The sequence below is a fragment of the Emericellopsis atlantica genome, assembly GCF_019669845.1.
Source record: "Emericellopsis atlantica unplaced genomic scaffold F5Z01scaffold_13, whole genome shotgun sequence".
Taxonomy (NCBI): Eukaryota; Fungi; Ascomycota; class Sordariomycetes; order Hypocreales; family Bionectriaceae; genus Emericellopsis; species Emericellopsis atlantica.
Genome location: NW_025764715.1, coordinates 618,271 through 631,575, shown reverse-complemented (window position 1 = coordinate 631,575; position 13,305 = coordinate 618,271). Strand labels below are relative to the sequence as shown.

Here is a 13,305-nt window from a genome sequence, read left to right as displayed (position 1 = left end):
ACGGTCGGCAGTGGTCGTGTGTCTGGGATTGATCGAGAGGCCCCAGTGGCGCGTTTTGGATAGACAGACAACCCTGGCCGCGCTCTGATTGTCTCAATCAATTGGAAACTCGACTGTTTCCTTTTCTTTGCTAGGGCTAACCAGACTGGGAGGCGACCATTCAGCGTCCATGTTTTGTCGATGAACAATGATGCTTATTCTATCTGTCAATTGTCATTACTGCTTGTACGTAGTCCCTTGTTTCCACCATCAGTCTAATCAATCCACTCAAGTGTACTAGTAATTAATTTCCACGCCCCCTGGCCCTCACCTACGCCGACGCGCAATGCCCCCCGTCGACGCGCAGGTCGCTCCCATGAACAAAGGCCGCGCCCTCGCTGAGGAGAAAGACAGCCGGCGCCTTGAAGTCCTCAGGTGCGCCCAGACGACCGAGCAGCGCGCCGGCCATCCACGTCCTCTCCACGTCCGGGTTCTCCTGGAGCAGCTGGTCCGTCATGGCGGTGCGGATGTACTGGCTGGTCAGCGGGGGAAGCAGTCAAGGGGGAGACAAGAACTTACACCAGGCGACAGAGTATTCACGCGGATACCGTACTGACCCCATTCCTGCGCCACCGACCGACACATCTGCTGCACGGCTGCCTTGCTACTGTTGTACGCGGAGCAGCTGAGCCCTCGGTTGGCCACGTTGCCCGACATGCTCGAGATGAGGACGATGCTGCCCGGTCGTCCCTCGCGTCGCAGCACGCGCGCCGCGTACTTGGCCGTGTTGAAGACGCCCGTCACGTTGACGCGCAGGATCCTGTCAAAGTCGGCCGCCGGATAGTCGAGCGCGGGTACCTGCTGCTGGATACCGGCGCATGCAATCGTCCCCCAAAAGGGCGCCTGGCGAGCTGTGGCATCCCTCGCTACTGTGTCCATGACGCTCTCGATGGATGTCTCGTCTGTCACTTCGCAGCGGTGGTAGGTCACGCTGCGACCTGTCTTCTTTGCTAGCGCAGACAGACTTGTCCATTCTTCTGCGGATGGTTCGCTAAGGATGTCGAGGCAAGCCACGTTACCGCCCGCCTCGACGACAGCGAGGGCGAGAGTGATGCCGAGTCCGCGACCGCCACCTGTGATGGCAATAGTCTTGCCGGTAAGTGAGAAGAGGTTGTGCGTCGTGGTCCCGGCGGCGAGCGAGTGCTGAGACTCGACCACGCCATTGCGCGGGAGCTCAATGTCGCTGACGATGGCGTTGGCGGTCATGGTCAGACTCTGTCTGTCGACTGTCGTACTGGAAGTGATATGAGGGAAGTGGCAAGGCAATGATGGTCTACAAAGCGAAAAGAATGACTGTCAGTCATAGAAATATCACAATCACATGGAGAGGGACAGTCCAGGTCCACGACATCCGGCTGCGCTTCGAGCTGCCTCCAGCTGCCTCCTCCTCCTCCTCCTCCTCCTCCTCCTCCTGCCTCCGCTTACGACTGCTCCTCTCCACGACATCTCCAACATCCCACATCGAATCCACACTCTCTAAAGCCCGCGGCGCATCTGAATTACCCCATCGGGTAACCCGGGATGGAGACGCCGGCACGGACTACCGACGCCCGGCGGCTCCCATATCCTCCTCCACAAGAGGCATGTCGAAGCGCATCTCCTATCACGATCCTATCGCGATGATCTTGTCGACTACTTCATAAAGCAGACCTTCTCACAGAGCCAGACCAACAGCGAGCAGGCAAATTCAAGCAAACACAATGGCCCCCATCGCTATCGACAGCCAGCTCTCGCAATCCCCCGTCAAGGTGACGCCCGACGTCCACCGCTTCAACAAGGAGGACGGCCAGACCATCGACCTCGTCCTCCGCCAGTTTCGCTGCGTCATCGCCGACCTCTGCCAGCAGTTCAATGGAGGCCATCCGGGCTCAGCCATGGGCATGGCCGCCATTGGCGTCGCCCTCTGGAAGTACACCATGAAGTACGCCCCCGGCAACCCGTCCTTCTTCAACCGCGATCGCTTCGTCCTCTCCAACGGCCATACGTGCCTCTTCCAATACACCTTTCTCCACCTCACCGGCTACCGCGCCATGACTATGGACCAACTCAAGTCGTATCACTCGGCGCGGTACGACTCGCTCTGTCCGGGTCACCCGGAGATTGAGCATGAGGGCATCGAAGTGACCACGGGTCCACTGGGTCAGGGTATCGCCAACGCTGTCGGTCTCGCCATGGCCACCAGACACCTGGCTGCCACATACAACAGACCCGGGTACGACCTCGTCAACAACACGACGTGGTGCATGATTGGCGACGCCTGTCTGCAGGAGGGCGTCGCGCTCGAGGCCATCCAGCTCGCGGGCCACTGGCGCCTGGGCAATCTCGTCGTCATCTACGACAACAACCAGATCACCTGCGACGGCAGCGTCGACATGTGCTGCTCAGAGGACGTCAACACCAAGATGGAGGCCTGTGGTTGGCGCGTCATCGACGTCCATGACGGCTGCCAAGATGTCGAGGGTCTCGTCAAGGCCCTACTCCAGGCCAAGGCCACCACCGACAAGCCCACCTTTGTCAACGTCCGGACCGTCATCGGCGTCGGCAGCAAGGTCGCCGGTGATGCCAAGGCCCACGGCGCCGCGTACGGTGTTGAGGACGTTCGGAGCATCAAGCAGGTCTTTGGCATGGACCCGGACGAGCACTTTGTCCTCACAGACGAGGTCTACGGCTTCTTCGCCGACTGCAAGACTAGAGGCCAGCAGCTCGAGGCGGACTGGCAGTCTCTACTCGATGGCTACGCCAAAGAGTACCCTGATCTACACGCCGAGTTCACTAAGCGTGTCAACGGTCATTTCACCCAGGACTGGCGCAGCATCATCCCGGCTAAGGAAGACCTCCCCACGACACCCACCGCTTCGAGAAAATCCGCCGGTCTCGTGTGCAACCCCCTGGCCGAGAAGCTAAACACACTCATGGTCGGCACAGCTGACCTCTCGCCGTCCGTCCACATGGCGTGGAAGGACAAGGTCGACTTCCAGCACCCTGATCTACGCACTTCGTCGGGTCCCAACGGCGACTACACCGGCCGCTACATCCACTGGGGTATCCGGGAGCACGCCATGGCGAGCATCTCCAACGGCCTGGCCGCGTTTGGGAAAGGCACCATCCTGCCCGTGACGTCCAGCTTCTTCATGTTCTACCTCTACGCCGCGCCTGGCATCCGCATGGGCGCCCTCCAGCACCTCCAGCAGATCCACATTGCGACGCACGACTCGATCGGCACAGGCGAGGACGGCCCGACCCATCAGCCCATTGAACTTGCCGCCCTCTATCGCGCCATGCCTAACCTACTCTACATCCGTCCCTGCGACTCGGAAGAGACGGCGGGTGCCTTCATCGCCGCCCTCGAGGCCACAGGCACACCCAGCATCCTCTCCCTCTCCCGGCAGGCTCTCGAGCAGTACCCGCAGCACTCGCGTCGTGACGGCGTCACAAGGGGCGCCTACGTCTTCGTCGATGAGAGCGAGCCAGACGTCACACTCCTCGGCGTCGGTGCCGAGATGTGCTTTGCCGTACAGACGCGCGACGAGCTCGCCAGACGCTTCGGTATCAGGGCCAGGATCGTCTCGTTCCCCTGCCAGCGCCTCTTCCAGCAGCAGACGCCCGCCTACCGTCGCCAGGTCCTCGGGTCCGCGCCCAGGGTGGTCATCGAAGCATACGCCGTCCAAGGCTGGGAGCGCTACGCGGACGCAGGATACGCCATGGCCTCCTTTGGCAAGTCGCTGCCGGGCAAGGACGCGTACAGCTTCTTTGGGTTCGAGGCGACGCGGATCGCGGATGGGGTGCAGACATGGCTGCAGCAGGTTTGGGGGCTGGGTGCAGAGGAGGGACTGCGAGGCGAGTTTACGGACCTCAACGACGTTCCGGAGGGTCACCGCTGAGCGAGCACGATATACTTCTTAATGATAATGACTTGTTGTTTATAATAGATATACTATAGATCATCACTGTCCGGCAGCCCTGGAATAGCGCCATTGCGGAAGAGGTCCGTAAAGATGTGGTGGTCCTTGCGCACCTGGGTGCTGTAGTCGCGTGCAAACGCAACGAGCATGCCGACAAAGCCCTGCTCGTCTGCAGCGATGGCCTCGTCAATGACCTTTTCCGGCGAGAAGGGCACCAGGTCCGAGTGGCGTGCGTCGTCGTCGCCCGCGCCGTGCATCATGGCCGTCGCGCGCCCGAGGTCGGCCACGACGCTCGCCATCTCGCCGGGTCGGTCAATGTCGGACCACTCGAGGTCGACCTCGTGCGGCGAGACCTCGGCCACCATGTGGCCCTGGCCGTCAATCTCGGTCCAGCCCAGCCACGGGTCGGCGTGCGCCTGCAGCGCGCGTTGCGACACGACCGTCCGGTGGCCCTCGTGGTGAAAGTGCGCCTGCGCGACGTTGTGCTCAATGTGCTTGGCCACGGCCGCCGGCTGCGACTGCTTGACGTACAGGACCACGTCGTTTTCGAGCGCCTCGCTTCGGCCCTCGAGGAGGATGTTGTAGTTGGGCAGACCAGCCGACCCGATGCCCATGCCGCGACGCCCGACCACGTCCTTGATCCGGGGGTTGTCGCTGCCGCGTCGCCAGGCGCCCGTCGTCGGCAGCGTCGTCAGGTACTGGTCGAACCCGGCCACGACGCTCTTCCTCGTCGCCTCTTCCAGCTCAAACGCTCCCCCCTGGCCCCGGATGAAGCGTCGGTCGTGCTCGTGAATCTCCGTCATCGAGTCCAGTAGCTCGACGCGACTCTGCAGCCGAGCGGACCGCAGCGCCTCCAGCACGGGTCCCGTCGCGTTCCGAAGCGTGAACGCCTTGACGTCCTCCTTGCCCCGTGCCAGCTCCCCGATCCTCTCGCGGTAGGCTCGAACGTAGTACGTCACCAGCTTGGTGACCTGCCTGTCGCTCAGCGCCTTGGAGTACCCGATGAGCGCGATGCTGGCCACGAAGCGCTTGAGGTCCCACGTAAAGGGGCCCACGTACGCCTCGTCAAAGTCGTTCACATTAAAGATGAGGTGCCCGTGCGCGTCCATGTACGTGCCAAAGTTCTCGGCGTGCAGGTCGCCGTGCATCCAGATGTGACTCGTCTGCTCATTCAGGAACCTGTCGCCCGCCGCAGACCCGGACGCCCTGGCCATGTCGTGGTAGAACAGGGCTGCCGTGCCGCGGTAAAAGGCAAACGCCGACGCGGCCATCTTGCGGAACTTTGTACCCATGGCATCCGGGTCGTCGCGCGTCAGCGTGCCAAAGGCGGCCTCGAAGACGGAGAGTATCTCCTTGGCGCGCTGACCATCGGACGCATCGTGGTGGTGCAGCGTGTCGAGCGCGTCGTGTGTGTGTGTCTCGTCGTCGTCGTCGCCGCCGTTCGACTTGAGTTTGTGCACAAGGTTCTTGAGTGAGGACATGATGGGTGGTATACGTGCTTGTCTCGATGTAGTTTCGTCTGTGCAGTATCGTCCATGTGCTGTTATATGCGCTGGGCGGTCTGGGATGACGTAGCGTCTGCATGGAGGCCTCCTCTTGGCCTCGAGAGACTGACTGCAAAGTCACCAACTGGAAGCTATTGGGTCTAGTTGATATCAGCAACAGGCTTCAAAGCAGAGTACGTCGGGATGTGGGAGGTACAGCCGCATCTTCCCCAGTAGCCAGAGATCTCGATGCCCCGAAACCTGCTTCTGTCTCACTTGCCTTCGCCCACCCACGAGCTAGCACAGTAGGCCAATCCACCCACAGTGATGCTTTCCAGCTCCATTCTGCAATGGCTAAACAATCATAGATATAGTGTCCAAGAAATGACCAGACTTGGCTGGTGATGGGCATAGAGAATTTTCGCACAGTTAAGAGAAGCGCGCATAGGGTAGGTTAGGTCGTGGACTCGTGGGCATAGCTGCCTAGACAACAAAGTGCGTGCCTTATCTTAGCGGCCGCAGCGGGTCCGCAGTTGAGCCCACCTTATCGATTGCTATTCCAGTGGCTCGAAGCATGTCGGCACTTGGTGAGACACGATTGGAAGGAGGGCTCTTCTTGCCTCGAAAAGAAAGAAAGATTGAGACTGAATCTGTTTCAGCATTACATTGATCTCAGTGTATTGTCCTCCCATATTCTAAACATGAGGCGCTGGTTGGGAGCCCCACCCTTGAACCCCGGGCTGCTCTCAGCCACGTGACCACCAAGCCTCACTCGACACGCCTCGACTTGCCTCCTCCATCATCCATTTATTAGCCAGGTAGACCCGACCGCATCCACCAACAAAGGCCCGCTGCCGACGCGACTCTCGTCCTCAATGTCTGCACGCAGCTCACCATGGGGAAGCGCTACCGTGCGTGCGAAGCCTGCCACACCCTAAAGATCAAATGCGAGCCCTCGCTCACCGGGCCAGGATGCTGTGAGCGCTGCGTCCGCACCACCACCGTGTGCGTGCCCGCCGCCCGACGCTGGCAGCGGGACAGGATCCAGGAGCTCGAGGCACAGGTCGCCCAGCTACAGCTCGCCCTCGACGAGACGCGCAACGCATCCGTCTCCGTGTCCGCTGGCCGGAGCACCGTCCACGAGGGACCCGTGGCCGGACGCTCTACAAGGGCCACATCTGTCGGGTCCAGTGAGCAGGAGCCCGCCAGCCCTGGAGACGACATCCTCACGTTCTTGGACGCCAACGTCGACCTCTCCACGCAGGCGCGCGCCCTCGATGTGTACAGGCAACATGTAGACTCGCTGTGGCCCATGATCTCACTCGGCGCGCACGCAGACTCCATGAGGGGCGAGTTTCCCATCACCCTCGTCGCCATCCTGGCGTTTGCCCTCCCTTGCCACGACGCACAGATCGACCCCCAAACGCAACAGGTTCTGCGCCAAAGGGTTGCCGACGTGCTGGGCGCGGCCATGGTGGGGACCCAGCAGGCGTGTTCCCACGATCTGATCCAGGCGTCCCTGGTCGCCGCCTTTTGGGTACGACCGGCCTTTGACGCCAACTGCTACCGCTTGATGGCCCTGGCCATGGACATGGGCGTCGACTTTGGCCTCGGGGGCGACTCCATGCCAAGCTCGCCGCCCACGTGGTTCGCTCGACATCGTGGCCCTCTCACGCCGGGCATGGCGCGGTCGTGGCTCGCTGCGTACGTCGGCTCTAGACTCGCCTCCATCAGCACAAGAACAGGACGCGCACTACTGGGGCCCGTCACACGACAGCGCCTTCAGTCTGCTGGAGCAGCAGCCAGAGGGAAATCACTTACTCCTCGAGATCACCCGGATCGCGCACCTGCAAGCCACGCTCGCCAACGAGCTCGCGCGCTCGGCCTTGCGCGAGCGACTGGAGGGGATAGAGAGAAACCTGCCACCATGGCTCGCGGAGGACCACCAGCTGCGCTTCCTGCGACTGCAGAGCGTCATCCTCAGCAACGAGCCGGTCCTGCACACGACAAGCAACAAGCCTTTCTTTGCCGCGCCGTACATTGCGGCCCGCATCGGCGTGCATGACTTTGCCTGTCCCGGCGAGATCACACCGGTCGTCCAGGAGGCCCTCCTCTCGCTGGTGCGGGCCTGCCATGCTGCCATTGACATTGTCACACACATGCCACCCGCGCAGCTTCTCACCCTGACGACGCTCTGCTTTGCGTCGTCCATTACTTACAATCTCGCCTTGCTTGTCAAGGTGCACATGGCCGTCTCCGCGCCGGGCAACAGCTACGGGCGGATCATGACCCGCCAGCAGCTCAACGTGCGGCAGGCCATGGACAAGCTCAAGCAGGTCAACGCAGCCCTGGTCGCGCTCGATCCGCACATGAACAACTGGAACACGAGGATCATTGGCGCAGGAGCCTGGCTGGAGACCTGGTTGGTGGACTACGACAGAATCGTCCAGCGGTTCGAGGACACCCTGCAACGGGGAGCAGCCAAGGAGGCCATGGACAGTCTAAGCCCCGATGGATTCTTCTGAATGAATCCACGACCTGCACAGCCTTTCACGCACCCGTCCAATAGGTCAATATGTCCAATTGAATAATACCTTAATGGCCCTCTGCCCCTGTATGCGGGTCGCGGTCTTCGAGTCTGGGCCCTCCCTCCGTACGGATTTCGGAAACCTCCATCTGCGCATGACGTCCACGACTCTGACTAGGGTCTGGGCGTCTCATTCTATGATTACTGATGCGAAGTGCCACCTAATAGGCTAATTCATTCGTAGCGCTACACTACCAATTAAGCATAGGCGCCGTTCCCCAGGTTGTTCTCCCGTGGAGACGGTGGCTTTTCGCCGACATTCAACAGGGGATAGATGCCAAGCAGCATGACACTTGCATCCAACGAGTCCGTACCTGCGACAATGAGTGCCTCGAGAAATTGGCACGGCAGGACGCGGCTCGTCGAATGCCTGCGGACACGGCGAGTCGATGATGCCATGACTCTGGAATTGTTCTTGGCGCCAATGTGAAGCTATCACCACTCTGAATGCCATGGTGTGTTGATGTCTAATTAGACGCGCGTGTGTCTGCCATGGACGCCAGGACCGGTATATAAGTCCATCGCAAGGCCACAGCCTTTACTGACCTCAAGCATACCCCCCCACGACACCAGCCTCGCTCATACTCAGCCTGCTCCCCGTGTCACTCACATCCATCTCACATCAAGATGCGTCTGCTCACTCTTGCCTCCTTGGTGGCTGCTGCCGCCGCGCAGTCCGACCTGGCCTCAACCCTCGCGTCCCAGGATGACCTCTCGACGCTGCTCTCGGTCCTCCAGGGCCTGCCCGACCTTGTCGATGCTCTCTCCTCCGCGACCAACATCACCATCTTCGCACCCACCAATGATGCCTTTGACTCCGTGCCCGAGGACAGCGCCATTGGCCAGGCCATTGCCAACAACGACACGACCGCCATCAGCGCGCTGCTGTCCAACCACGTCTACCAGGGTCAGTACCCAGCCGACGCTGTCATGGAGACACCCGTCTGGATCCAGTCCCTGCTCGACGATAGCTACGTGAGCGACGGCATGCCCTTCAGCAACTTCACCGGCGGCCAGTACAGCGGCGTCGTCCTGGACGGTGACAACGTTGTCGTCATCTCGGGCGATCTGACCCTCTCCACGGTGACCGAAGCGGTAAGCCACTCTCCTGATCTCATCTGGACCAAGAACAACCACCACTGACACACATCTCTCTAGGACATCATGGTCGGCGACAGCGTCATCGTCCACAAGATTGACAAGCCCATTGCCTTCTCCCCCACCCTGGTGGACTACACCCGCCGCGATGGCCTCCTCAACTTCAACGCCGCCCTGGCCACCGCCGACCTGCCCGTCAACTTTGGCGACGACAGCGACAAGATGAGCATCTCCGACTTTACCATCTTCGTCCCCAACGACGCCGCCTTTGCGGCCATTGGCTCCGTCCTCGAAGGTGCCGACCTCAAGACCCTCCAGGATGTCCTGACCTACCACCTCGTCGCCGACAATGTCGTCTTCTCCACCGCTCTCGGCAACGTCAGCCTGCCCAGCTACCAGGGCGCCGACCTAACCTTTACCGTGGCCGACGACGGCAGCGCCTGGGTCAATGACGCCAAGATCGTCTTCCCCAACGTGCTCCTGGCCAACGGTGTGGCGCACATCATCGATGGGTATGTCCTTTTTTTTTCTCCTTTCACCATTGTGCCACAACAGCTAACCCGCCGCAGTGTCCTCAACCCTGCCGATGCTCCCTTTGACAGGGCGGACATTATGCCCGAGGCGGACGCCAGCGACCGTGTCGCCTTTGAGAACGCTACCCCCGTCTCCATGCTCCCCTTCTCGACCACCACCCCCGAGATGTCCTACACCACCCCCGAGCTGCTGCAGACCTACGCCGCCGTCGCTGCCGACGGCGACATGGAGGCTACCATGACCTCCGACATGGGCGGTGACAGCACTGGCGAGCCCTCGTCCGTCCCCACGGACAGCGGCGCCGTCAAGATGATGACGGGCGGTGTCCTCGCCGGCGCCATGCTGGTCTCCATGCTGATGATCTAATCTCTCTTGGCGTCTTGCCATTGTAAGAATGTACGTCGAGGTTTTCATAATGTCTTTTCAAATATGCGGTATTCCACAGGGCCAGCTAGATACTTAATAAATGCGGGATACTCTGTTGCAAAGTCGCCCACTTTCACAACGGAATAGCCCATCTTCTCATACCACTTTTGCGTCCTCTCCTTGTACTCGTGCGTAAACTCGGTAGGCATTAGTAATTCGCATGAGCAATTCTCACATCCGCGTCGTCGACTCTCCTCTTCGACAAAGACCACCATGCGCCTACCAATCCCCGTGCTCCGGTATGCTTGGTCGAGCGCCAGCATGCCAAAGTTGGACAGGGCAGGGGAGATGAGCTTGTACACGAGACAGCCGATGGGTTGTTTGGAGCGGGCATGGTCGTATACGACGGCGAGCTGGGCCTTTTGGATGAGCGAGGCGATGTCGTCGGGGTTGGTCCGCTCGTGGCCAGGTGTCCAGATGCCGGCTTCGGCGGTGGCGTAGGACGTGTTGACGATCGAGGCGAGCGTCGTCGTGAGGGAGGTGTCTGTGGCCGACGACGCGGGCGGGAAGGATATGGAGATGTCGTCGGCGGCCATGGTGAGTGTGGTGTGTGAGGTGTGAGTGTTGATGTGAGAACACGAAGCGAGGAGTGAATTGTCGTCGCTGTGAAAATGTAGGTGGAGATCTCCCGAGTCCCGACTGCCGAGCCCCGACGTCACTTATAGATCTACAGTCTACTACGACGACTGCATAGACCACAAGTGCTTCATGCTAGAGGGCCCATTATTAGAGTTATTCAGAGAGAGACGTATTTACGACTAGGATAGCTACACGATCCCTTGTCTCATGAGACTGTGCGCGACATAGCGCATTTAGACTAACCTATGCCACATGTGCTTCGAGAGCCTTAGAATAGGCGGTCCTACAGTAGAGATACACGTCCTGCACGGCCTCGCACGCTGACAAAACTGTTGGCTGTGTCTTCTTGCCCCTCGCCAGTTGACTCTGTCACCTAATTTTGGCAATTGTCCGTCCGAACAGGGGATCCCCCCTATACCTTATGACAACAAAACAATCATTGCTACAAATAGCACGGGTGAACGCACATTGCTTCACCGGTTGAAAAAGCATCTTCTTTCCCCTTGATTGTAGTAGCACGGGGAAAAAGAATTAGCTTCATTGGCTGAAGTAGCTACTGCATACTGACTGGAACTCGAGACGTGCCCTGCTAGCGAATGAGGCGGATGAACGTAGTGACCAGATATCAACCCTCTTTGTCTTTGACTGATAGCCAGCCTTTAGAGAGCGCTGTTTGGAAGCTTGAGAGACTATACGGAAGCTATTCAAGTCCAGCAGATACGCCCTTGTTCACTCTCAGGACTGCCCCTTTTTCTCCACAAGCCAGACGTAGCTCACTTCTACTCCCGTGACTACATGTAGTTCGAGGGGCCTTCTACCTTAGCCTGCCTTCCCAGCTAGCAGCTTTTGCCCAACCCAATTTTGGTGAGGAGATCAATGACATGTGCAACCTACTCACTGAAGGGGGTCGTTCATGGGGATCCGAGGCTTCATAACTTTCTACTTGTCGGTAACAAGATCGTTGCCATTGACTTTGAGTTTTCCTACCCTGTGCATGACAACAAGGCTGATTTGTGCTCCTTACAGGGATGAGACCGCATTCCAGGCTTTCAACTTGACGGAAAGCAATCTATCCTCGTTTGGTACCGGATCAGACTTTGGTGCACTCAATCCACAGCAATCCTCCAGAGTCCATCGCCGAGAAAGTGCGCATCCTCCACCACAGGCCCCTTTCCCTTAGCCTTGACCTCCTTGGTCCCCACGGCCAGCGTACCCACGGCGCACGCCTCCGTCTTGCCCTCGGCCATGATGACCACCGGCTCACCCTGCTTCAGCTCGCGACTCCACCGCCCTTCCTCATCCACCTCCTGCTCCATCTCCTCGCCCTCGGGCAAATCCTCGGGATCCGCGTCGTCGGCGGGCAACCGACCCCCCTTGGACGTCAGGCCGGGTGCCATGAGCGTCGCGCCGCTGAGTACGAACCGGATCGCGCCGCGGTCTATGCGAATCGTCGGGAAGCACTGCGGGTATCGGTGCACGAGTCGCAAGTGCGGGATGACAGGGCCCCCGGGCCCATCTTGCTGGTAGAAGAGCGGCGTCGTACCGTCGAGGATGTACAGCGTGTTGCGGTCGGGTAGCTTCATGGACTCGAGCGAGCCCTTTTTCGGGAGCACATCGTCGATGTAAGGTGTGAGGAGCGGGTAGGTGGACAGGAGGGCGCCTCGGAGGGATCGCTGGACCGAGGACTTGAGCTTGGATTTCGTCCCGGGTTGGAGGCTACGCGTGTCAGTGTATGCAGGCCGGAAGGGTAAGCTCAGGAGGGCCTTACTCTTTCTTGAACATGATGGGCGGCTGGGGATGATGAAGACGCGTTGATGATGGTGGGGGGCGAAGAATCAGGATATGCCCCGCGATTTGGCGGGGTAGCTCGCGCCTTAACAGATTTTGGTGGATGGCACGTCATGCAATGTTAACTGTGAATGTGACAATTGATCATGAGCTTGCATTATTATCGTTTACATATCGGACAGTACAGACTTATTAACCGTGCAGAACATGGGTGACGATGCCTTCGTCGTCGAGGTGCACGTTCAGGCGGTCCTCCTTAAAGTCCTTGGTGACCATGGTGCCTGGCTTGATGACGCGGCATCCCTCTGGAAGGTCTTTCTTGCAAAATGTCTGACTGGTTAGCACGGTTGCGGACATTGTTTACTTTCAAGTCATGCTCACTGTGGCTCCCGACTCCTGGTCGTGGAGGGTCTTGCCGACAAGCTTGTTCTGCCACTCCTCGGTAGGGTTGGAGGGGTTGGTGGACTGGCCGGTGACGAGAGGCATGTTGACGGAGCTAGTAGTGTATGTGTTCTTGGTGAAGAGGTATGCAACGAGGAGGATGATAAGACAGGAAAGTAGAAGCAAGGTCGGGCTTGAGTAGGAGTTTAAGGGCATCTTCTTCGAGGTGACCATGATGACGTCGTCGCACGTGCACTTTTGGAATCTAGGGATGGGCAGGCGTTCACGCTGCACAAGACCGGAAGGCTTGTTGGTACGAGAGGGGTTTGATAGAAGATCCTCTGCATAAGTGCCATCCTAGATCGTAACTTGGTATGTACTTTCAGATCTTGGTTTGCCCACTTGCCGATCGCTCCTTGGTGGTGTTTCCAGGACAGTAGCTGAACAAGCCACAGCCCCAGCCACTTGAGCAGAAGGCACTTGCGAG

General features: G+C 59.3%; 8 protein-coding genes across 8 annotated transcripts; 3 read left to right on the top strand and 5 right to left on the bottom strand.

Moving 5' to 3' along the window:
• Positions 1 to 140: 140 nt before the first annotated feature.
• F5Z01DRAFT_108295 (uncharacterized protein) lies at positions 141 to 1,492 on the bottom strand. The gene is made up of 2 exons (XM_046257379.1): positions 559 to 1,492; positions 141 to 511 (listed from the first exon to the last, which is right to left on the bottom strand). Exons 1-2 carry the CDS (start codon positions 1,243 to 1,245, stop codon positions 311 to 313), a joined length of 888 nt encoding a protein of 295 aa, XP_046118422.1. The 5' UTR covers positions 1,246 to 1,492; the 3' UTR covers positions 141 to 310.
• F5Z01DRAFT_655442 (Transketolase, thiamine diphosphate binding domain-containing protein) lies at positions 1,377 to 3,949 on the top strand. The gene has a single exon (XM_046263508.1). It carries the CDS (start codon positions 1,740 to 1,742, stop codon positions 3,918 to 3,920), a length of 2,181 nt encoding a protein of 726 aa, XP_046118421.1. The 5' UTR covers positions 1,377 to 1,739; the 3' UTR covers positions 3,921 to 3,949.
• A 24-nt stretch (positions 3,950 to 3,973) lies between these two features.
• On the bottom strand, positions 3,974 to 5,422 carry F5Z01DRAFT_681509 (uncharacterized protein; the record flags this gene model as incomplete). The annotated part of the gene is made up of 1 exon (XM_046265696.1): positions 3,974 to 5,422. The coding sequence occupies one exon, from the start codon at positions 5,420 to 5,422 to the stop codon at positions 3,974 to 3,976; it is 1,449 nt and encodes a 482-aa protein (XP_046118420.1).
• An 898-nt stretch (positions 5,423 to 6,320) lies between these two features.
• On the top strand, positions 6,321 to 7,950 carry F5Z01DRAFT_681508 (uncharacterized protein; the record flags this gene model as incomplete). The annotated part of the gene is made up of 2 exons (XM_046265695.1): positions 6,321 to 7,190; positions 7,228 to 7,950. 2 exons carry the CDS (start codon positions 6,321 to 6,323, stop codon positions 7,948 to 7,950), a joined length of 1,593 nt encoding a protein of 530 aa, XP_046118419.1.
• Positions 7,951 to 8,639: 689 nt separating this feature from the next.
• On the top strand, positions 8,640 to 10,010 carry F5Z01DRAFT_622262 (FAS1 domain-containing protein; the record flags this gene model as incomplete). The annotated part of the gene is made up of 3 exons (XM_046261252.1): positions 8,640 to 9,107; positions 9,171 to 9,622; positions 9,680 to 10,010. The coding sequence occupies 3 exons, from the start codon at positions 8,640 to 8,642 to the stop codon at positions 10,008 to 10,010; spliced, it is 1,251 nt and encodes a 416-aa protein (XP_046118418.1).
• On the bottom strand, positions 9,809 to 10,808 carry F5Z01DRAFT_108555 (uncharacterized protein). The gene has a single exon (XM_046257382.1). It carries the CDS (start codon positions 10,604 to 10,606, stop codon positions 10,055 to 10,057), a length of 552 nt encoding a protein of 183 aa, XP_046118417.1. The 5' UTR covers positions 10,607 to 10,808; the 3' UTR covers positions 9,809 to 10,054.
• Positions 10,809 to 11,718: 910 nt separating this feature from the next.
• Positions 11,719 to 12,530, bottom strand: F5Z01DRAFT_108125 (uncharacterized protein). Its single transcript, XM_046257378.1, has 2 exons — positions 12,418 to 12,530; positions 11,719 to 12,365 (listed from the first exon to the last, which is right to left on the bottom strand). Exons 1-2 carry the CDS (start codon positions 12,429 to 12,431, stop codon positions 11,756 to 11,758), a joined length of 624 nt encoding a protein of 207 aa, XP_046118416.1. The 5' UTR covers positions 12,432 to 12,530; the 3' UTR covers positions 11,719 to 11,755.
• Positions 12,531 to 12,629: 99 nt separating this feature from the next.
• F5Z01DRAFT_636566 (uncharacterized protein) lies at positions 12,630 to 13,052 on the bottom strand (the record flags this gene model as incomplete). Its single annotated transcript, XM_046262221.1, has 2 exons — positions 12,630 to 12,767; positions 12,819 to 13,052. The coding sequence occupies 2 exons, from the start codon at positions 13,050 to 13,052 to the stop codon at positions 12,630 to 12,632; spliced, it is 372 nt and encodes a 123-aa protein (XP_046118415.1).
• Between the last annotated feature and the right edge of the window lie 253 nt (positions 13,053 to 13,305).